Genomic DNA, 23,546 nt, shown 5'->3' on the forward strand with positions numbered 1-23,546 from the left:
TTGTGGGCCTTGATCTTCAAGGAGGACTTCTGGCTTTAGCTGGGGGGCACAGAAGCTTCTGGGAGGGCTTTAAGAGCAGGACCTTCAGTGGGTCTGATAGATGGCATTTTGAGAGGCTGTCTGGCAGCTGAACAGAAAGGAAGGAAAGAACCCAGGAATGCCTGGAGGTGCTGGGAGGTGGTGGTTACCATCCAGATATAGCTAGCTGTCAGTGGCTTGGACACACAGGTGTGTGGCCTGGACAGGTGTTGGGATGGATTGGAGTTCAGAGATAAGGCAGAGGGCAGAGTCAGGTGTGATTCTGATACTGGGACTGAGGCACAGAGAGATTGGGTAATGAGCCCACAGTCACACAGCCAGTGGGTTGGGGAAGGAAGCCTCAGGCGCAGCGTTTGTACAAGGTGATGGCTTGGCCTGCTGCTGTCGGCGGTGAGTGGCCCTGCACAGAGGCCCTGTGGAGCGGAGGCGGAAGGCGGGTCAGAGCCAGCAGGGTGATACTGGCGGTAGCACTCTCATGCTTCATTCGTGAGCTCTGCTCAGTGCCAAGCATAATGGAGATTGATCAGGGTGTCTGCCAGGGAATGGGGGATTCGTTCTTGTTGGCCATAGCTCCATTGGCACATAGAGGAACCATCAGGGAAGGATGGAGTCACAGCAAGATGGCATCCACGGGTCCTGCCCCCAGGAGGCATGTGTGATGGTGAAGAGCTCAGTGAGAGAGCTCTCGCCCCAAGTGAGAGAGACCTGATTGACAGCTGGCACCAGCATGTCTTGAGGAGATGGCCTGGACCTCATTGACCTTGGTTTTTCTATATGTAAAGTGGAGATTGTTCCAAGAAGGATGAGAAAGTCAGGACTTAGTACAGGCCTGGGGCATGGTATGTGCTCAGGAAATGGGGGTGCTGTTATTGTTGCTGTCATCACTGTTGTTATATTGCAGCTGGAGGCCACCCTTGCTGGCTGTGGAGTCAGTGGCCTCTCTGATTTTGGACATGTCATGGTCTGCCAAGCCAGCTTAACTCGGGGACAGATGATGCCCTCGAGCTGATGGGTTGGTGCAAAGCCCAGGCCCAGGTGTGAGCAGAGGCCATGGGTGTGGAGGATCAGGAAAACTACAGAAAGCACGGGCTTCTTTTTCATGGAGAACAGAGGTTATGTGAGTCCAAGCAAGACAATGCAGGGAAGGGACACCAGAGTCTGCAGAAGAATGGGACAGGGTTGACTTTGAGGAGACTGGGACGTGCTTAGAGACTGTTGTTTGCCTAATTTTGCCAGATAAACATAAAGGAGGCCCAGAGAGGGTAAGTGCCTGGCTCAAGGTCACACAGCAGCTGGAGCAGACTTGCAGGCTTGGGGCTTGAGTGCTGCCCTCCTCTGTGAAGGAGGAATGTGATCATTTGCCAAGGGAGTTTAATAATGAATGAAGTTGAATGTCTTTAATGCAGGCAGCAGGCCCGAAGTAATAAGGGACTCTGTATTAATTCGGAAGTTAATGAATATGCAGGTGTGTCTGAATGATTAATGGGGCTTCTGAAGGCCTTGGGAAGGAGTGTGCGAGCCGCTGATGAGGAAATATGAATATTGCATACATCTGGGAAGTCGGGTAAACTGGGGAGCAGGTGGGTGTTAATGAACCAAGGTCTCTAGCACCACAAAGGGCTGAATATACAGACACTCAGGGGCATATATCTAGTGTAATCATGGCTAAGTGCTCTCATTTCTGGCTTGTGATCTTGAACAAGTCACTGAATCTCTCTGAGCCTCAGTTTCCTCATCTGCAGAATGGGCATAAAAATAGTACCTGGTTCCTAGGATCCCGAGGACAAATCCTTAGCACAGGGGCAGGCAAAGTCCGAGCCTCTGATAACTGTCATAGCCTTTCTAGAAAGGAAGGCAGAGAAGAAGTTGAGGAAGGCCAAGGAAAGTGTAACAGTAACAATTACATTATTACCTTAAATATGGAAAGCACGTTATAGTTTGTAAGGGGGGTGCCTCTCATAAGTCTGCTCCTTTGCTCCTTGTAGCAGTTGTGTGGGGTGGGGCAGAGAAGATGGGTTTTGGGGAAGCTGGAGCTCAGAGAGGGCTGGTCCCCAGCCAGCAAGGGCAGAGTTGGGTCTGGCCCCACATCCACGTCCCTTGCCCATGAATGTGAGAGGGGCTGGAGATAGAACTGCCAGCCAGCAGTAGGGTCCCTCCGTGCACTGCCTGGAAAGGGCCTTCAGAGTATGTTGGTCCTGGGGTTGGTCCAGCACCACCTCTCAGAGCCTCAGTTTCTCTACCTGTTAAGTGAGGGTCTGTCTGCCACTCAGGGCTGTTCTGAGGCTTTGATGTGAAAATAGGACGTTGACCCCCTCACCTGTGCCCCGTCTTTGGGGAGTCCCAGACTCTGCAAACGCCGTCCCGGTGACACGGAGAGCATCTGTACTGGGAGTGTCTGTGACTGGCCCCTCTCGTTTCTGGGGAGCAGCAGGTGTTGGGCCACTTTGTAGCTTTGGGTTCTCGGGCACATCCCTTTGTCTCTCTCAGCCCTGGTTTTCTCATCCTTCAAGTGGGTGTAACAACATGGCTGTTGTGTATAGAATGTGCGGGCCTGGCCCACAGTTGGTGCTGGGGAAGAGAGATCCTGCCTTTTCCCCACTCCACCCCGGCATGCATCACATGGTGCTGCATTCATCTGTGAGCGTTTATGGAGCACCTCCTGGGCGCTGTTGTGGGCCCTGGCCCTGGGTTTGCAGGGTGAGCCAGACTGCCCTCCCAGGCAGAAGGCAGCTGTGAAACCAGGGTCGCTTGATGCACGCTGGGACAGGTCATGGGAGTCAGAGAACAGCCCCAGTGGGGTGGTGTGGGCAGGGTCAGAGGAGAGGTGCTTGTTTATCTTTCCGTCGTCTCTATGAGAGCTCCGACCTAAGGCTGTGTGTTTTGGCTGTGAGGTGTCTGCTCCCAGCAGCTGCTGGAAGAATGGTTGTTGGAACGAATGAGGGAGCAAATGAGTGAAAGTCTGGGGTCTAGGCCCCTTTCCCTGTCTCTCCTGGCTCCAGGCCGGTGAGCAGAGGCACAGCCACGCCCCCAGGTGGACCTAGGGTGAGTCCATTTTGCATCCTTCTCTTTCCTCCCCAGGACTCTGGCTGGGGCCTGGAGAGCTTCCTGTTGGCCTGGCTGGATTAGGGAACTATAGGTTGTTGGGTGAAGAACCTGAGCTCTTACGGTCATGGTGTAGCATGCTGTTGCTGTTGATGGATGAGAAAACCGAGGGCCAGGGGGAGAGAGCTCTGGGGCAGGGTTAGGGCTACAGCACCCCTGGGCTGCTCCTTGGGTGTGGCCCTGGCATGCTGGCCAGGCTATGTATTTATAGTCTCTGCTGATCTATATAAACACCTGGCCAACAGCCCGTAGATCTCAGTATGGCTTTGAACCCTCTGGGGGCTGTGGAATCAGAGCTCACCCCATGGGGAAGGGAGAACATGGCTTTTCACTTTTCCCTTCACAGTCTGGGGCTCATGCTGGGGGTCCTTTGCATGGAAAATTGTCACCTTCCTGGGCCTGGGCTGGGCCAGCCACCCATTGGTGGGCTTGACGTCTTTGTCTGGGATTTGTTATCATGCCTCACTTCCCTCCAGTTCTGCAGGGAGACCGTGTATACAGCATGACATCAAGTGCATGGGCTCTGTGGCCTCGAGCAAGCCACACCCCTCTCTGAGCCTCAGTTTCCTTATCTGTAGAATTGGGCATAATTCCCACCTGACTTTGTGGGTCAGCCTGTGAGCATCAATGCTTGTGAGCTGGAGTCACTATTTACACTCCTCATGTCTCTTCTGGTCCTCATCACAAGAAGTCCTCAAAGCCCCTAGGGACGGGAGTGTCATTTCCACAGGACAAATGAGGCCACCAAGGCCCTAGGGGCAGCATGACTTGCCAGGGCCATGCTGCCTGTTGGGACAGAATTCGGACTCATTTAAGTCCGAATGTTCCAGCTTCCCAGACCCCATCTCCTTCCCAGGGTCCTCAAGGTCCTTGGGAGGCCACACTCCTCACCCCACCAGCTTGGTTCCCACCCCCGTCGCCACGGGAACAGCTCCACTAACTCTATGCTTCTCTTACAGAGCAGAGACGACTGGCTGCCCTGAGCGCAATTCAATTCAACAGACATTTACTGAGTGCCTACTATGTGCCAGGCCTTAGGCTAGGCACTGGGGTGGGAGCAGAGAGGAAGATGAGGGTCCCATCCTCAGTTAGCTCTGGGCTGGGGGGGGGGCTTGGAGAAGGTAGGCAAGGACAGAACAACAGCTCAGAGCCAGGAGAGAAGCTGCCTGCAGGGTTGGAAGCAGCAGAGATACCTGGGTTCAAGTGCATCCCTGGAGAGCTTATATCCCTCGTTGGGGCCTCAGTTTGCTTATCTGTAAAATGGGGACAGAAGAGGTGGGGCGAGACAATCTCTAAGATCCTTCCAGGATTTCATGGGAATGGAGTCAGGGACTGGGTAGAGAAGGGAGGCTATCACCCTCCCTGCAGAGAGGAAATCTCTGAAAGCTCCATGGAGGAGAAGGCGTGAAGTCTGGGCTGCAGAGGGTGGAGAAGTGTGGGAATGGCACCCCAGGCTCAGGAACAGCATGAGCAAAGGCCTGGAGGACATGCGCATAGGTAACAACCCCGACACTCTGTAGGTTGTGAAGGGATGTCATGGGGTATGAGCTTAGAGAGAGAGGGAGGGGCCCAAGGGCTACCCTTTGGGGCATGAGCTCAAGTTTGCGGCTGTTGAGAGTGGAGAGTCAAAAATAGATGGTCCGGCTTTGTCCTGCCCCCTTCTTCCCTCTCTCCCTGGGAAACAGTTGAGGATCACATTCCTGTAGAAGCTTGTGGTCGTAGTAGTGCCTGCACTTTGCACTTAGTTCCCATTGCAATCCTAACAATGAGCATTAATGGGCCCACTTCACAGATGAGGATGCCTAGGCTGAGAGAGGGAAGCTTTTTGCCCAAGGTCATGATCTGAGTCCCTAAACTCCCCTGCTTCTCCTAATAGTCCTCACTGAGGGATGGAATCTCTGTCCTGTGTGACATCTCTCATCCTAGAAAGACCCCAAGCTCTGAGGACTGCCTGCCAAGGGCATCGCAGATGGGCTCGGACGGGGCTGAGGGAATCAAATCCCTCAGATGTTATTAGCAGGATGGGCTTTCTCTAAGACCTGAATTTCTGTCCCCACAGCAACTTTCTGAGATGGGGAGTGAGGCAGGATCCTTCCCACTTTACAGATGAGCCGACTGAAGCCCTGGGAGTCATGGGGCTAGTTCAAGGTCTTGGCAGTGACAGCCTGGGTAGGGGGTCCCATTTCCTTATCCATTCTTATCTCTGTTCGAGTCCCCTAAGATCTGTGCAGAAGCTGATCCCCACAGCCCTTTTAGGAAGTAGAAAAGACTGGCATTGGAATAATAGTCCTGGGTTCAAATCCTGGTTTTGTCTTGCACAAACAGTGTGATCTTGAGCAAGTCATTAATTACTCTGAGACTCGGTTTCCTTATCTATAAAGGGAGAGAGCAGACCTCTTTCATTCAGACGTTAACATGTATTGAGCACCTACTGGGTGCCTGGTGCTGGGCTGTAATGGAGTACCTGGGCCCTTCCTTGGAGAAGTCAGTCCAGGGGTAATAACAACAGGTATGATGCCAGTTATGATGGAGGAAGCCCAGGGGGCTGTGGGAACCCACAGAAGGACCCCAACCGGACAATTTTAATTGGTGGGGGGGGCAGGAAGGCAGAAGAGGAGAATAGGAACCAGCTCCATAGGACCCCATGGGCAGGGGGGCAGGGTTTCTGGTACCTTGATGTCTGTTGGAATTTTCCCAGATCAGTAGGGAGCCAACAAAGTCTTTCGAGCAGGAGAGTGCCATGCTCAGATTCATAGTTTAGAACTTGCTCATCCTCTGCTGGGTGGAGGATGGATTGAAGGGGTGATAAGATTGGAGGCAGAGATCAGGGAGGATGCTAATTGAGAAGTTCATTTGGGGCAGAGGGCAGAAGGCTGGAGCAGAGCAGGAGTAGTGGGTGGGTACACACGAAGACCTTCCAGGTGCAGGGAGCTGGGCAGCGGGGGTGCTTCTCGCTGGTCAGGGAGTGGGAGCACGAAAGGTGAGTCGGTAGTGGATGTGAATGAGTGGAGTTTCAGGTGCAGGGAGGAAGCAGCTGGTGTACAGTGGCTTGGGTATGGTCAGCACAAAGAAGTGATAAAAGGAGCCTTGGGAAAGTATGAGGTGGGGGAGGGGCTGGGGGAGGATAGCAGAGGGCTGTGACCAGGACCTCAGGGAAGGCAAAGGAGCAGCCTGGGAGGTAGGAGGAAAGCTGAGGTGTAGGTCACTCTCCAGGGCCGGTGCAGTCCCAAGAGGAAGGTGTCAGGACTTGGGTCCGCTGGGAGATTACAGAAGGCACATGTGTCAGGTGCCCAGGAGGGGCCCAGGAGGGTCAGTTCCCACCTGCCTCACTGTAAAGCAGACTGGTGGGGAAAGCAGAACCGATGTCTGTCCCCTAGGCCATCTGGAGGAGGAAGGTGTTTGAGAAGGAGGAAAAGGGGAAAAACATTTGCATGCATAACAAAGCTGGAGTGAGGGAGAGAGAAAGAGGGAGTAGGAGATGAAAAGAAATTACCATACGCCAGGATCTTGTTATTCAACCCAATTTTCAAAAGACCACAGCTGTCACACTGAGATAATCCATTAATTAGAACAGCCATTGTGCTTAGCAGTGGGAGAGAAACAGAGTCTGGGGACCAGGCTGAAGGGGGTGTGGGGCGCTGGTCTTCGTGAGGCTGGACCTGTGAGAGGGTGTAGGGACTGGTGAAGAGGGATGTATTGCCCTCAAGACCAAAAGAAGATACTGTCAGGGGCCAGGTCTTGTCCCCTTCCTGCTGCCATTGATACATCAGTGGGTGATGAGGACCCAGGTCATGATAACCATGCTGGCAGCAGCTATCCTTATTGAGCACTTACTATGTGCCAGAGCCATTCACTCTACCACCCTCTGAGGTAGTGCCCTTCTAGTCCCGTTTTACAGAAGAGGAGACTGAGACTCAGAGAAAAGAAGCTTGCCAGGGCCACGCTGTTGGTTAAGTGGCAGAGTTGGGATTTGAGCTGAATGTGGCCTACCCTTGCAGGAGAACCTTAGGCGGGACCAGTCACCGTGGATTGGCCACGTGCCCCGAGTGATGGTTTCTGCGCAGCCTGCAGTCGTTGGGTAGCCCTTCCCAGCACTACATGGTCTCCTGCAGGGACAGAGCTTCCTTGTTCTCTGATACACCAGCTGCAGGCCTCTGAATGCTCCCCCAGCCGCTCCAGAGAAGCTAGTTTCAGTGCCAGGAGAGCAACCCCATGTGACCGCTTGGCTTGGGGTTGTGATGGACTTTGGCCCTAGAAGGGGTTCTTCTCCTGGCCCTGGCTGTCTCTGGGCCCTGGGTTCCGGGGCCTGGAGAAGCAGTGGGGAGGACAGGCAGGAGGAGTTCCAGGTGAGCAGAGTGGGGAACCCAAAATCTGTGTGGAGAGCAGCAGGAGCAGGGAGTCATTCCAGAACCCTCAGAGCCTTGTGCTGCAGGCCCGGTTCTGAGGTGTGGCTTCAGCAACAGAAGCTTTAGGCCTCCTGGTATTCACACCAGCCTTGGCCGGAACCTCAGCCCAGGCCGGCCAGCCGGCTGTGTTTGATGGCGTGGGAATTTTATTTGGGAGTGAGTAACCCATTAGCCCCAATGGAAGCCCCAAACTCTACCCAGCAAGCCAAGCAGCATTGTTGAAGAGCCAGGGCCCCACAGGGTGACAGGCAGGTCTAGGGGTCTGGGGGGGCCATCTGGGTGTGCCCCTGGTTTGGGATTCCTACCCCAGTGTGCCTCCTTGGAGCCAAACCAGTGGGGAGTGTGGACAGGTCAGGGCAACTTGAAGTCTGTAGAATTGGTGACCACAGAGGCCAATACTCTGTACACATTTAGGACCAAAGAATTGTAGATACATCATAGAACTCTTGCACCCCAGATTTAAAACCAGAGTCCCGTCCCCCCCCCCCCCCCCCACACACACAAAAGACCTAGAGCCACTGAACCAGGGAGGCAGGGGTGGTGGTACCCTTGGGTCCCAGATGAGGGGACTGAGATTCTAATTGTCCCCACTCGGGAGTTTCCTCCATGCTGGCCTTGAGAACTCCAGTGCCCAGGGGTCAGTGGAACCTCAGCCAGACAGGCAGGGAGGCGGGCAGGCCCACGGACCAGTGACACCTGCTCTGGTCCTGATGGGATGTGGACCCTGGGTAGCCACGTCTCCTAGGGTTTTCACTGGATTCCAGAAATGGGGATTTTAAAAATAAAATCTCCCAAGTTTTCAATTTTGGCAGTTAATTCAGAAAAGTATCTGAAACTGACTGCCCAGATGAAACAGTTCCCCAGCATCTCCTGACCCAGAGTCCAGTGCCACGGAGGTTAAAAGCCGCTGTGTAGAAGTTGTGAGATCTCAGTTTCCACCTCTGTAAAGTGGGAATAATAATAGTATCACTCAATAAGGCTGTGCTGAGAATTAAACCAGTTAATGAGAGGTGTGTGTAGGCCCAGCCTGCGTAAGCCCAGGATGGTTTTCATCTTGCCCCAGGCTGTGCATCCCTCCCCCAACAATCTGCTGCTGAGTGGGCCGCAGTCTCCACCACCCGGAGCCTCCACTTCTCCCGGTAGGCCCCTGACATGCCACTCTGCCTTGGGACAGCCCTGAGGATGTTGGAAGGCAGGGAAATGTTCACCCCTTGGGGCCCTGGAGGAGGAGCAGGTGGAGGAGGCAGAGCTGGGAGGGCGGGCCTAGCTGGCGCCTAGTACATAGTAGGTGCTCCATAAATGTTTATTGAATGAATGAATGGAGGCCATGCAGGCAGAGGCAGCCGTGCGTGCGCAGGCACTGGTGAAAGAGCGGGTCCAGTGGAGACTGGTGAGTAGTGCCTGGGGCTGCAGCTGAGTGGGGGCCTGGGGTTTGCTGGAGCCAAGGCTAAGAGGCCAGCAGGGACCAGGCGGGGGAGGCAGGGGCCAAGTAGGGGAGCAGGGGTCAGGTGGGGGGGACAGGGGTCAGCTTGGGGGGGTAGGGGTCAGGTGGGGGAGGCAGTCATGAATAGCCTAGAGGATTCTGGGAAAGCCAGAGATGACCCCTGGGATGGGAGCAAGACAAGGACATTTAATACAGGTCATCCTTGGTTGTGGGAAGGAGGATCACGTGCTCTACCAAGTGCCTGGCGGTGGGTGGAGTGGGTGCTGGGCTGCTTGGGGCTGGGGAATGGGTGCCAGGGAGTAGGCTATGTGACCTGGGCTACATGTGAAGAGCTGTCCCCAGAACCAGTGTTGGGTCCTCCTCTCTCGGGCTACTGAGTGGTTTCCCAAGGCAGGCTGTTTGGTAAAAACCCTTCCATCCTCCTGCCTACCTCCTTCCCCTGAGGCCTAGACACAGCACAGGTGCTAATGACAGATGGGACACTCCTGGGGGCAGGGGAGGCCCAAGGACCCGTTGAGTGCATGGGAAACAACCGGTAGGCGGTTTGCAGAGGGCTTTGGGGCGGGCCCAGGAGACCAGAGACACTTGTGCACAGCTCTTCTCCCCTGAACAGGTGAGGAAACTGAGGCCCAGAGGGGTAAGGCACTGACTTGCCCAAGGTCACACAATGAGCCAGCCATCTATGTGTCATGACTGCCTGTGACTCTGCAAACTCACCCAGTCTCCTTCTCGGGCCACTGTCTCTGGGTGTGGAGACGAGTGCCCAGTATGTCCAGGCCTTGCAAACTCAGTTACTGTCAGCTGTTGCTGTTGGGGTGGTGCCCTTATTGAGGTCTCCTGGGTAAGTTGGAGCTCAGTGAAGTGCCAGGCACATAGTAGGTGTGCAGTAAACACACGAGGATATGTAAGGAATGTGGGTGTGTGCATAGCTGGTGGGACAGAGTGCCCTGCCTGCCCTGGAGGTGAGCTGTGGGCTTGGTTCCTGTTTCCTTAGACATGGAAATGGATGCAGCCGTGCCTGCTCGCCCAGCGCAGGCTGGCACAGAACCAGGAGCAGGTGCTGGGCATCGAGGGACAGAACTTAGCTTCCCCAAGATGTGGAGCAGCTGGCACTAAGGCATGAGACTAACAAGACGTGATTGAATGGGGGTGGATGGACACCCAGCACCTCGGGTGAAACCCAGAGGACGTTCTGAGGTTATCTGAGCTGCCTGGTGTGTGTGTGAAGGGGGTTTGGTTGACATCTAGGACAACAAGGTGAGGACATAATGCTGATACATTCGCTCACACTCAACACTGCTCTAATAAGCCTGTGCCGAACAAAGGAAGGCAGAGGGCCCCTGGTGCCCATTACTGCTCAGACATATTGGCACTGATGCTTGGCTCTAGGTGACATTTTTAGGAGGGACCTTGACAGCTGGCATGACCCTGCACAGCTGGACCAAAGGGTGGGGGGACTTGAGACCATGGTGTAGAAAGATCAGTGGAGGCCGTGAGGCCGTGCACCTTAGATAAGCAGATTGCAGAGGCACGGGGTAACAGATTAGCAAATATCAAAAGGGACTTTGAGGGGGACTATTGGCCGCTATTGACAGTGGCTCCAGACAGGCCAGGACCAATAAACAGAGGTAGATTTGGCTTTGTAATACAAGAAGAAATTTCTAACAATCAGAGCTGTTCAAGAAAGAAGTAAGTAGCCTCAGATGTATGCTGAGATCCCTGTCACTGGAGGTATGCAAGTTGGAGAGAAATCACCTCCACAGGGATTCTGGAAAGTCTGGCTCCTGGTTCCTGGCTGTGTGGTCTTGGGTAGATCAGTGCACCTCTCTGAGCCTGTTTCCTCACCTGTAAAATGGGAAACATAAGAGAGGTAATGCGGCTAAAAGGAAGGCTCATCAGCCTGACCTGTGGTGGTGCAGTGGGTAAAAGCGTCGACCTGGAACGCTGAGGTCGCCGGTTTGAAACCCCAGGCTTTCCTGGTCAAGGCACATATGGGAGTTGATGCTTTCTGCTCCCCCCCCCCCCCCCCTATCTCATCTCTTTAAATAAAATCTAAAAAAAATTTAAATAAATAAATAAAAGCACCTGAGACCCTTAAAAAAATAAATAAAAGGAAGGCTTATCACATTTTTGGCACAGTGTGAGCACCCCACCAGAAATGGAGCCCCTCCCTCTGATAGCACCCTGTCTCGCCCTGAGCTCTTATTTTACACATCATGTCCTAGGCATGCCTGACCCTGTTCTCGGCATGAAGGTTACAGGAGTGAATAAAATGAAGCTTGCTTTGATTTCATGATGGGGGGCCATGAAGGGTGTGATAATAAAAAACTAAATGATAGGTCATGTTGAGTGCTCTGAATGGACCAAAGGTCAAGCTGAGTGACCAGTGGGGTTATCTCAGATTTGGTGTGAGGAAGGGTGCGGTTGGGGAGAGCAGTTGAGTGAAGACCTGAATGAGGTAGTGAGTTCAGATACTGAGGGAATAGCATTCCAGGCAGAGAAAACAGCATGTGCAAAGGCCCTGAGGTGGGAGTGGGCCTGGGGGTTTGAGGGGCATAGCTGGCTTCCAATAAGTATACTTCCTGACTGATGGGAGAAACTGAAGTCTCTCTTGGTGTGTACACAATCCATGCTGGCACACTTTCCTGATAGGGAGGGAGGTGCTGTCACAAGGGGGAAGAAATCTACCAGACAGCTCATGCATGTCCAGTCCCTGCCATGGGCCCAGGTATGTAGAGAAAGATGGGGAAGGAGAGAGCCTTCAGTTTGTCATCTGTAAAATGATGCTACCAGTGCCAGCCATGGAGGGTGCTATAAGATTTAAGGGACCTAAACATCAGACACAAATGAGCCACTGGGTAAGGGGTAGTCCTGACCATCTTACAAGTGAGGATACTGGAGCCCCAGAGAGGTTAATTCACGTGCACAGCTCAGCATTCAGTCCGCGGACCCTCTTCTTCCAACATCCATGCTTTTTTCTTTCTGCCCTGCAGTGGTGCTCATTGCACCTGAGGTCCAAAGGGTTCACCTACAAAACAGTAGTTCAATGGTGAAGGCTTAGTTATCCTGTTTAGAGATGAGGAATTAAGACCCAGAGCAGCATGTCTGAAGAAGCCTGATGAGGTGGAGGCAAAGACAAGACCCAGTGTCCTGCCCAAGGGGGTGGCAGGCTTTGTCCCAGAAAGCAGAGCTACCTATCTGCTCCCAGGGGTAGCCTGTCTCTGGGACCCGTGGCCTGGTGCTGTGCTTCCAGCAGAGTGAGGTGAGGTGGCTGCCTCCCCTGGGAGTTCTGGCTGGACACCAGCAGTGCTTGGTCCTCCTAATCCTTGGTAATGGCATTGACACGGACAGTGACAATGGTACCTTGGGAGTCCTGGCCAGACTATTCCAGGGAGGAGCCCGTGCCAGGGCTTATCAGCTGCTGCAAATGAGATTTCCCTGGCTAAGCTTCATATCCTTGCTCCTGGGAGGCTGGAACATGGACTACCTCTCCTGCTTGATCCCTGAACCCCTCCAATGTCCCCGTGTGAGTGTGGCCTCGTGAACAGGAGCCCAAGGTGGTGCCTTGCTGGGCCTTCTGCTCTGTGTAGAGAATACCCGTCTCCATTATGTCCTGGAATTTTGTGGGAGCCCTAGGAGATGAGTGGCACTCACCTTGCCACGCAGGTGGAGAAACTGAGGTTTGGAGAGGGCCTGCAACTCCCACGAGGTTTCTGAGCTGGCCAGACCATGTCTTCCTTGCTGATCCCTCCTCCCTACCCCACCCCTGGCTAGGGGACACTCAGGTGACCTCAGCCTGCCTATCCTCTCACCTGGCTCAGGGAGGGGGAGGCCAAGGATGCTGAACCCTTGGGAGCAACCTTGTGTGGTGATCATGCACATTAGTCCATTGCAGGTTCGAGAGGTAGGAGCTATCCATCCCACTCATGGGCAAAAATGCAAGCTTGTGCCCTGGGTCCTGGGTTAGAGGATGGGCAGCCATGTCAGGGCAATAGCTCCAGAGGACATTCAAGGTTGGCAGATCTGGAACTGTCAGTGCTACCCTGTGTCCTGAGCCTGATCTGCCACCAGAGGAATGTATCTCTTCCCCAGTCCTGGCCTCACTTTCTTCTCTGAGAAGGGCTGGGAGTGGGCTGAGCAAGGGCTCCTTCTTTTAGCTCTGGAGTGTTAGGATTCTGAGTCCACAGAGCGGCCCCAAGCCTCATGGCACCTGGAGAAGAAGGGCACAGAAACCAACCACTGACTGGGGGGAAGCGCTGCTGAGGCCCCGAGAGGGGAAGCCATCTGTCCACAGTGACTCAGACATTCCATGTCATGCATACTCTGAACTGAGACCCCACCTCAGCTCTGCTCCCTAGACCCCTGGGTCTTGCTGACTCTTCTCCTTCCTCTCCATCCAGGGGTGTCCCCATGAGAAGGGATGTAAGATGGTGTGTAGCCAGCTTGGCTGGGGCCTGCCCCTAGATTCCTTGATGGCATGCTGTCCCCCACTTGCCACTTTCCTTCTCTCTCTGGTGGAAGGAGAGAGGGACCCTTAAAGAGGTGCGGTGAGGCACTTTGGGCTGCCCCAGCTCTGGCCAGAGGTCACTCATTGCTGCCATGCCTGTGTGTGTGTGTGGGGGGGCACAGTGGGGACAAGGGGAAAGGGGAGGGGTCCCCACAGGCCAGGCCAGCTAGGAGCTGCACTTTGCTGTGCCACCGGCCACGCCCTGCCAGGTTGAGCACCATCTCAGCCCTGGGCAGAAAAGGCCTCTGCCTCCAACAGCTGCTTCCTGCCGCCTCCCCCTCCCCTGAGCTGGTCACAGGCTGCATTTCAATGGCTCAGCTAGGCCCAGTGCTCATCTGTCTCCCTGTCCCTGGGTGGGTGGGCAGCAGGTGCTGTGTCCCCTCCTTCAGCCCCCCTCCCATCTATCATTGCCTGTGCTGCTCTGCAGACCATTGGTCCCTCTGTCTTAGACGCACCCTCCATTACTCCATTTCTCCCTGCTTGGCTGTCTCCACATCTTTACTTTCCCATCCTTCTCAGTCCTCGCCTCCTGTCTGCAACTCCCTCACCTCCTTTCCTCTCCTCCACCCCCAGGTGTGTGGGGGGCAGTGTCCTGCTCCTCCCACTACTGTGTGTGCTAGGGGGTCGCCCTCACAGGAGCAGGGAAAGGGTGAGATCCTCGAGACTCCAGCCCCAGGCCCAAGGGAACCGACCCACTGCTGGCCAGAACCCCCTCCCTCACACCTTGAGTGGGCGCACAGCAGGCTGGGGGCCAAGTGCTACTGTCAGCGCCTCCAAAGCCTTGCGGTCCCCGTCCCTGGCTGTGTCAGGCCTCCACGGGTGGTGGGCAGGCAGCCCAGGGACAAGGACGGGGACATCGTGCTGACGCACAGGGGACAGGGTGATGGGGGGGCCCTTTACCCCTCCATCTGAGTCACAGGGGAGAGTGAGGGTGGGGTGAGCCAGGCCCTGGCCCAAGCTGTCCTGGAGACTGGGAGGAGTGGGAGAAAGGACAATGGGCAGGGTCACCTTGAGGGCTCAGAGGGGCAGAGCTTAGAGTGGCTGGGGTGGGGGCTGGGAAGGGAAGAGATGGGGCAGCACTATTCCCCACACCAAGCCTGGGCCCCTTCTCCTACTCCCCTCCCTGCCCCCTCAGCTTTATTTATACCCCTCCCCCCTTCAGCATGGCCTGGGCTATCCAGGCTCCAGCAGCTCAGTTTTACCCAACAGCTCTGGGGCCTGGCAGAGGGGCTGCTGGTTTAAGCAATTCAGATCTGAGGATAGGGGGTAGATATAAGGGGGCTCTATGGGACAAAAGGTGCACATGTGCACACATAAGGGCATATAATACATGTGTTTAACATGTCGACATATAGGCAAGTGTTTGCCTGTGTTTCTGAGATGCCCCACACGCGCGCCCACGTTCACTCTTGAGTACCCCTGTAGCTGGCCACAAGGCACACAGGCATGTGTGAGTGCTCACGCCTGCCTGCACATCCATCTACTTGTACATGTCAGCACACTCCTGCACTGGCGCTCTGAGCCAGCGCACACCTGTGCATGCACCTGCATACAAATGTGGTCCCCAGACATTGCTAGCTGGAGGAGGTGCAGATGGAGGGTTCTCTGACAGAGCGAGCTTGGCGACTCAGCCTCCTCCAGTAGATGCAGAGTGTGTGTGTGTGTGTGTGTGTGTTGAGGGCAATCAACCTCCTCCAGTATATGCAGTGTGTGTGTGTGTGTGTGTTGAGGGCAATGGGGCCACAGAAGGGGCAAGATTGACCTGGCCACGTTGGACAGGAGCTGAGGTCTACTCTGGCCCTGAGACGTTGCGTTGCACAGCCAAGGACAGAAATGCTCTCTGCTGCCTGGGCACCCCTCCTTGCAGCTGGCCCCACGGTGTCCCACCTCCACCCTGTTTGGCCCCTCAGCCCAAACTGGTCCTGCAGGGGGCTGGCAGGTATGAGAACGCCTCTCCCAGAGGTCCTGATTATCACAGCCTCTGACTTCAAGTCAGCCTTTAATCTGAGGGGTCATCTGGACGCCCTGGTCACCTGCCTGCTCGACAAAAACTGCCTGCTTGGACTTGTTCTGGCACGCTCCCCTCCTCGCTTCCCTTTCCTTGGTTCCAGTAGCCCTCTGGGGCTGAGGGCTGTAAATTGGTTTTGCTTTAAAGGCAAAGGTTTAACTTTTTTTTTTCTCAAAGCGTTCTCCTTCCTGGAGTTTCCCAGGAGGAGGAGCAGGAAACAGAGGAGGCTCTTGTGAACGGTCTTTGGCTTTCTTTATCCAAATGTGAATTTCTCTTGCCTAATCCTCACATCCCTGGCCACTGCCCAGGGCAGAGGGAGGGAACACTGGGCTCTTCCCGCAGTCCAGAAAGCAATGGTGGTAGTGGTGGTGGTGGGGGTACCTGCAGCCCCAGGGGCTGTGTCTGGTTTGCCAGGCCACCAGAACAAGTCTCCCCTGGTCTGGGGCTCAGTTTCCCCACTTGGAAAATGAGGGTCTGTAGGCTCTGAGTCCTGTGCTGTCTCCCCTGTTCCTCTGCATCTTGGCAGGGACAGCCCAGTTCACCTTACTTCTTCTCCCATCAGATGGCCAGGTAGGGACTTGGTCCCCACTTTATAGAGGTGGAAACAGACTCACTTGCTTTACCTAATTGGGCCCAGTGGACTGGGCCCCAGGCTTCCTGATTTCTGCTGCCTCAGGAGCCTTGATCCTGGCCCAGGTTGTGTTTGTGACTCATGGCAAGTCCCTGCCCCTCTCTGTGGGACTTTGATCACATTGTTCTAGAGCCTTTGGCTTTTTTGCCGGTCTGAGGGCTCCCCCCACCCCTCTATCTTTGAGGAGGTAGGATTGGGGCTATGTATGGCTTACCTTTCTTGCCCTCTCTCTCAGCTCTGCTTCTGTCTGTAAGAAGAGTTTGTTCCATGTCCTCCCCTTGCTGGAGACCCCCAGCCTCCACATTCCCATGCTTGGGGGGCCCACAGCCATGCTGCTCTGCTCCCCTCCCCCATAGAAGCCGAGACAAGGGAATTATTTTTGGAACAAGAACGGTTACACAACAAATGAATTATTTATCTCTGGGCATGGAGGAGAGGAGGCATTTTGCTGGGCTTCTTAATTCTTTATCTGGACTGGAGGGTGCCTGCCCCGGTACATGGCCATGTATGTACGGCCCATTTGTCTTACAGAAGACTAAGAGAGAGTGTGTGTGTGTGTGTGTACACACCTGTCTGTGTGCATGCTGTGGAGTCTGGATCATGTGGGTCTTTGTGTGGGCAGATGGGAAAGTATGGACATGAGTGTGCTGAGGGTGTGTGTGAGTACATGTGAATGGGTATGTGCACCTGACTCGTTAGTTTGACAGTGTCCCCTCTGTGCCCAGTCCTCAGGCTCTGCCCCTCCTCCCTCCGTTCAGGCCTCCAGTTCCCTCTTCCCTCTCTCGCTACCCACCACATTCCTTCTTTTACTGTAGGGCCCCAGAGTGCACCTGGTACAGAGGACCCCCTCCCCCACCCCATGGGAGAGGATGGAGAAGGGACTGGGGGCCTGCACTGGACTTTGAGGGGCTACTCTGAGCCTTCACACTGATTTGTCACCCCCTCTCGGTGCTGCCTTTCAGGAACCAGGTGACAGATGGGCCTCTTCCTTCCTGCCCCTGTCTCACTTGCTTCCCTCTCAGAGCTTCACTCTGCAGCCTTCCACGGGAATCGTCTGAAGTTCTGAGCTCAGAACCTGCGGAAGGAGGAGAGGAGGAGAGGCAAGAAGAGGAAGTCAAACGCTGAGAGCTCGTGTGCCTTCCCAGCCGAAGAACAACGTGGGAAGCGGGCTGTGGGTCCCGCAGCACCCCTGGCCCTGGCCCTGGCCCGGCCACAGTGCCCGGCACCTGCTGCTAACGCCCAGGAAGGCCCCCGGGAGTTGGCACTGGTGGTGCCTGCCTCACCTGGGGCCCTTGTGCTGGGGGTCGCCCCCAAGATGGTGGCGGCCCCAGGTAGGACTGTGCTGCCAGCCCCAGCCTCTGGCCTCTAGGCCCTCTGTGCCCTTCACCCTGAGCCCGGCCTGCGAGGGGGCCGTGGCCAGCGCCATGCTGCGCCTGGGGCTGTGCGCAGCTGCACTGCTCTGCGTGTGCCGGCCCGGCGCCGTGCGGGCCGACTGCTGGCTCATCGAGGGCGACAAGGGGTATGTGTGGCTGGCCATCTGCAGCCAGAACCAGCCGCCTTACGAGACCATCCCGCAGCACATCAACAGCACCGTGCACGACCTGCGGCTCAACGAGAACAAGCTCAAGGCCGTGCTGTACTCCTCGCTCAACCGCTTCGGGAACCTCACTGACCTCAACCTCACCAAGAACGAGATCTCTTACATTGAGGACGGCGCCTTCCTGGGCCAGTCGAGCCTGCAGGTGCTGCAGCTGGGCTACAACAAGCTCAGCAACCTGACCGAGGGCATGCTACGTGGCATGGGCCGCCTGCAGTTCCTCTTCGTGCAGCACAACCTCATCGAGGTGGTGACGCCGACCGCCTTCTCCGAGTGCCCGAGCCTCATCAGCATCGACCTGTCCTCCAACCGTCTCAGCCGCCTGGATGGCACCACCTTTGCCAGCCTGGCCAGCCTGATGGTGTGTGAGCTGGCCGGCAACCCCTTCAACTGCGAGTGCGACCTCTTCGGTTTCCTCACCTGGCTCGTGGTCTTCAACAACGTTACCAAGAACTATGACCGCCTGCAGTGTGAGTCGCCTCGTGAGTTTGCTGGCTACCCGCTGCTGGTGCCCCGACCCTACCACAGCCTCAATGCCATCACCGTGCTCCAGGCCAAGTGCCGCAATGGCTCGCTGCCCGCCCGACCTGTGAGCCACCCCACACCCTACTCCACCGACACCCAGCGGGAGCCGGACGAGAACTCGGGCTTCAACCCTGATGACATCCTTTCAGTGGAGCCGCCGGCCTCATCTACCACAGACGCGTCCGCGGGGCCCGCCATCAAGCTGCACCATGTCACCTTCACCTCGGCCACCCTGGTGGTCATCATCCCACATCCCTACAGCAAGATGTACGTCCTTGTCCAGTACAATAATAGCTACTTCTCCGATGTCATGACTCTCAAAAACAAGAAGGAGATCGTCACCCTTGACAAGCTGCGGGCACACACTGAGTACACCTTCTGTGTGACCTCTCTGCGAAACAGCCGCCGCTTCAACCACACCTGCCTGGCCTTCACCACGCGGGATCCGGTCCCAGGCGACCTGGCGCCCAGCACCTCCACCACCACCCATTACATCATGACCATACTGGGCTGCCTCTTTGGCATGGTCATCGTGCTGGGAGCTGTCTACTACTGCCTGCGTAAGCGGCGCATGCAGGAAGAGAAGCAGAAGTCTGTCAAGGTCAAGAAAACCATCCTGGAGATGCGCTACGGTGCCGACGTGGAAACGGGGTCTGTCGTGCATGCTGCCCAGAAGCTGGGTGAGCCCCCCGTGCTTCCCGTGTCCCGCATGTCCTCCATCCCCTCCATGATCGGGGAGAAGCTGCCCACCTCCAAGGGGCTGGAGGCCGGGCTGGACACACCCAAGGTGGCCACCAAGGGCAACTATATCGAAGTGCGCACAGGCACGGGTGGGGATGGCCTGGCCCGGCCCGAGGATGACCTCCCGGACCTGGAGAATGGCCAGGGCTCAGCCGCTGAGATCTCTACCATCGCCAAGGAGGTGGACAAGGTCAATCAGATCATTAACAATTGCATCGATGCCCTCAAGCTGGACTCGGCCTCTTTTCTGGGGGGTGGCAGTGGTGGTGGGGACCCTGAACTGGCCTTCGAGTGCCAGTCCCTCCCTGCAGCCACACCAGCCTCCTCGGGAGCAGCCCCTGGGGCCCTGGAGCGTCCCAGCTTCCTCTCGCCCCCGTATAAGGAGAGCTCCCACCACCCGCTACAGCGTCAGCTGAGCGCCGACGCTGCCGTGGCCCGAAAAACGTGCAGTGTCTCTTCTAGCGGCTCCATCAAGAGTGCCAAGGTCTTCAGCCTGGACGTGCCCGACCACCCAGCCTCCGCAGGGCTGGCCAAGGGTGACTCCAAGTACATCGAGAAGAGCAGCCCCCTCAACAGCCCCCTGGACCGGCTTCCCCTGGTGCCTGCGGGCAGCAGCGGGGGCAGTGCAGGCAGTGGGAGTGGCGGGGGTGGTGTCCACCACCTGGAGGTGAAGCCGGCCTACCACTGCAGTGAGCACCGGCACAGCTTCCCAGCCCTGTACTATGAGGAGGGCGCCGACAGCCTGAGCCAGCGCGTGTCCTTCCTCAAGCCGCTGACCCGCTCCAAGCGGGACTCTACCTACTCGCAACTCTCCCCCAGACACTACTACTCAGGGTACTCCTCCAGCCCTGAGTACTCCTCAGAGAGCACGCACAAGATCTGGGAGCGCTTCCGGCCCTACAAGAAGCACCACCGGGAAGAGGTGTACATGGCCGCGGGCCATGCCCTGCGCAAGAAGGTCCAGTTCGCCAAGGATGAGGACCTGCATGATATCCTCGATTACTGGAAGGGGGTCTCGGCTCAGCAGAAGCTGTGACCTTCTCCTCCCTGGTGAGGTCGGAGGGGGAGGGCAGGGGCACGTGGGGAAGGGCCCGGGTGGCCGGGCAGGGGCGTGCAGGGGGCCGAGGCCAAGGAGTTGGACGTACACGCACACCCGCACGCACGCACCCATGCACACACCTGACCACCACCTGACTGTGAACAACCATCACCCAACAATAACGGACAGGAAAACAAAGACTCGTTCTCCTTCAAGTTTACACAGATACTGAAACCAGGCGTCTTTACTGTGCTGCCCAGGGACTCTGCTGGGGTGTGTGGGGCTGGGTGGGGCTGGAGAGCAGGCGAGGCAGTCAAGGAGGGTGGGGCCTGGGGCTCTGGGAGTAGGGACAGGTTATAGGGGGCAAATGAGCCTGGGGCAGAGATGGACTACAGTCACTCTGGGGCAGGGAGAGGTCCCCTGTTGGGGAACAGGTCACTTGGAGATTTAGCACCAGGTGGACGTTGGGCAGTTTTCTTCTTTTAAGGATGGGGAAACTGAGGCCCAGAGAAAGGAGGTAATAACCCCAGGGTCACAAGGCAGGCTAGAGTCAGTCACCCAATTTTGCAGCCCAGTGCTACCCCCACCTCTAGCGGCTCTCCTGGGGCTCCCGTCCTTTATCCACCCACCACCCCTTCCAGCTGTGGTCTCCTGGGGCTGAGGGACTTGAGAATCAGGTGGGTACTTTTTCTTTCTAGAAAGCCCCACAGCCATGCCTTCGGAGCGTGGCTCTGAGTCATCATGCTGGGTGCCCTTCTCCCCGCTGCCGGCACCCAGCAGAGGTGGGAGGGCGGAGGCCCTGCTGACAGGAAGGGAGCAAAGGCACGGGGACATTCCACCACCCCCTTCAAGTGTCTTCCGAATAGCCTGGGAGCGGCCTTTGGGTTCTGAGAAGCATGGTGGGCCAGCTCCCACCACCTCTCAGATGCAGGCCCCCACACCCCAAGCTCAGCTCTCCGGGCTTCCACGACCCTGCTAATCCCAGACGGGCAGCAGTGACCCACGAAGCCCGGGAGCAGCCGGGATGCGGGATGCGAGTGTAATGGGCCTCCTTGCTGGGCCCACATCTCCAGACCTCCTGCTGTCTGACTGTCTTCATGCTATCTTAGGGCAACATCTCAGCCTGCCCAGAGGGAGGAGGGCTTTCCCACCCAGCCCCTCTTGGCGGCCAGACCCCTGGCCTGAGGGGCTAGGGCCTGTAGTATTTCCATGGAAATATGGAACTGGCTCCTCCTCTTTTGCTGACCCCCACCCAACATCGAACAAAGCACAAACAGTGAGCACCCCCCCTTAATGGGGCTGGGAACAGGCTGGGTTCATGGGGCCCCTTTCTGTCCCTGGCCAGCTGCTGTTGCCATAGAAACTCAGAACCTGGCAGTTGGGACCTTTGGGCTCCTGGCAGTTGGAACTGTTGGGCTCCTGGCAGTTGGGATATTCGGGTTCCTGGGGGTTCTCCCAGTGTGGGTGGCAAACAGCAGTAAGGGAGACCAGGGCCAGAGGGCAGCTGCCTTGCTCATGAGCTAGGGGCTTCTTGGGGCGAGCTCTGGGGGCATGTCTGGGGTCCAGGCACTGTGGGGTCTTTAACATGGTCCGGGTGCTAAAGGGCTGGAGTCAGTCATCCCTTCACCTTTGGTTGGGAAATGAGCCAGTAGGGAGTGGGGACGACTCTAGCTGTGCCCACCGGCCAGTGTGCCCCTTGGCTCTGCACACACCTCAGGAATGGGAGCAGCCAGGCAGCTCTCTTCAGACCTGCTGGGGGCCTCTGGCTGGCCACCCGGTCGGTTTTCTTGATATTTGGAAAGTGTGACTGTGAGGTGAGGGTAGGTACTGGGGTGGGACCAAGACCTGTACTGTGTGGGGCGCTCTGACCAGGAAAGGCAGTGCCACCCCTGGGTGGGGGGGCTCCAGTGACCTTCCTGCCAGGGAGAGGACAGTGGAGGGCCAGAGGGGGTTGAAACTCAACTGAGCATCTCTCTCACACCCACGTGGGGACAGACCAAGCCCAGGGCTCACTTTGGGGGTGACATTTACAAAGAAAGGACTGTTCTGGGGAGTGGAAGGGAGGAGGCCAGCATGAATATGCAGAGCAGACCTCCCCCAACCCCCCCAAACCCGCTCCCAACCCCTCCTCACACCGATTGGCAAAACAGAGGAAAGCAAGTAGGCAGAGCAGCCAGCGGTGTGAGAAAGCAGATTCCCTGTTATATTTGCATGATGATTTTCCTGTATTTTTCTGAGCAAACATCTGTCGTGTATGTGCCGGTTTGTCCAGACTCCCTTGCCCCTCTCCGCCGCCCCCCTTTTCCCATATACCCTCTGTTGTGATCTGATTAGCAGCTCTTGACATCTGGGGAGGGGCCAGTTCTGCAAAAGACCCAAAACAGGTGCCACCCAAACACAGCCCTTGCCCCACACCTGTATTCCGTCTTTCTGAACTTGGGGCTTACAAGTGCCACCTTCTCTCCTCCCTTAGTTCCTCATGTCCACAGTTCTTTCCCATCTGTCCTCACCCTTGCCCCTTCCTTCCTTTGCTTCTCCCCCACCCCCACCCTGCCAGACAAGGGTGCCCTGGGAAAGGGAGCATGGGAGGGCCTCTCCTCTGTCCCACTTGCTCCCATTTTGCAGCTGGAGAAGTTGGGGCCCCCAAAGACAGAGGGGCCGTGTGATTTGGCCACCAAATGGGGTGCGGGGTTAGTCACACTGCTGAGTACAGGAGACCAAGAGCTTGGGGCTTCATGGCCAGCTTACTGGAGAGGCTTGGGGCCCTGAGGGAGGAGCCCACGGGAGGAACCTGAGAACCGGAGCCAGAGGCTGGCCTGGGCTCATGGGAGAGGGAACTGCCCACGGAGGGCTCTGGCAGCAGGAACAGGAGCCTCTCCTTGCCATCCCCTCATCACTCCTGCTTGAAGTTGACCTATAAAAAAGCTCAGAATGTCTCACTTCAGGGAGCTTTAAAGATAGGTCCTCATCTTAACAGTGAGGGTCTTGGCGCCCCAGGCGGTGAACTAATCTTCATGACCCAGGTCACACTGATCTTTAGGGTAGAATAGTTTCAAAAATTCAAGCATCTGGAACTCCCAGCCAGGCCCAATCCCTCAGCTGCCCAGGCCAGGCTCCTCGCTCTGGAAAAGGGATGGTCACATTCAGTGTCACTCACCCTGGAGGCTTTCTTGCATCTGTGTCCTCTGTGCTGTTCAGGATCGTTCTTATCCCTTGGGAGGAGCAAAATATTCACGAAAGACAAATGAGCATTAACGTCAAGGAGTTTGGCTGGCCAGGGCCCTACAGTTTTAGCAATGAATGATGGACCTGGATGATGGCCTGACAGGGGACCCCGGTGGTGTTGGGGAACCAGTTGGCTGGAGGAGGTATAGGTGCTGCACCCCGAACCTCCTGACAGAGGCCTCCCTGCTCTGGGTCACTCCTGGGCTTGCTGTCTGAGATGCTCCTGAGGAAATTCTTGGGGGCCTGTTCCTGAGGTGACACTGAGGGGTCCACTCTCTCCTG

At 56.3% G+C, this 23,546-nt stretch overlaps 1 protein-coding gene and 1 long non-coding RNA gene across 12 annotated transcripts in view; one reads left to right on the forward strand and one right to left on the reverse strand.

Annotated features, from left to right (window-relative positions):
* Nucleotides 1-23,251, forward strand: part of ELFN2 (extracellular leucine rich repeat and fibronectin type III domain containing 2) — a 53,207-nt gene extending 29,956 nt beyond the window's left edge. For 6 of the 11 annotated variants that reach the window (XM_066258910.1, XM_066258899.1, XM_066258867.1 and 3 more), the window contains one exon: nt 17,100-23,251. In XM_066258910.1, coding sequence (XP_066115007.1) covers nt 17,562-20,036 — 2,475 coding nt within the window. In that variant the 5' untranslated portion in view covers nt 17,100-17,561 and the 3' untranslated portion in view covers nt 20,037-23,251. The other 5 variants (XM_066258886.1, XM_066258932.1, XM_066258915.1 and 2 more) reach the window with 5 other exon arrangements.
* On the reverse strand, nt 10,643-16,438 carry LOC136319950 (uncharacterized). The gene is made up of 3 exons (XR_010728243.1): nt 16,352-16,438; nt 11,876-12,019; nt 10,643-10,836 (listed from the first exon to the last, which is right to left on the reverse strand). It is a non-coding gene; the product is annotated as an uncharacterized lncRNA (long non-coding RNA).
* Nucleotides 23,252-23,546: the final 295 nt, after the last annotated feature.

This window comes from Saccopteryx bilineata, chromosome 1, assembly GCF_036850765.1.
Source record: "Saccopteryx bilineata isolate mSacBil1 chromosome 1, mSacBil1_pri_phased_curated, whole genome shotgun sequence".
NCBI classification, from domain to species: domain Eukaryota; kingdom Metazoa; phylum Chordata; class Mammalia; order Chiroptera; family Emballonuridae; genus Saccopteryx; species Saccopteryx bilineata.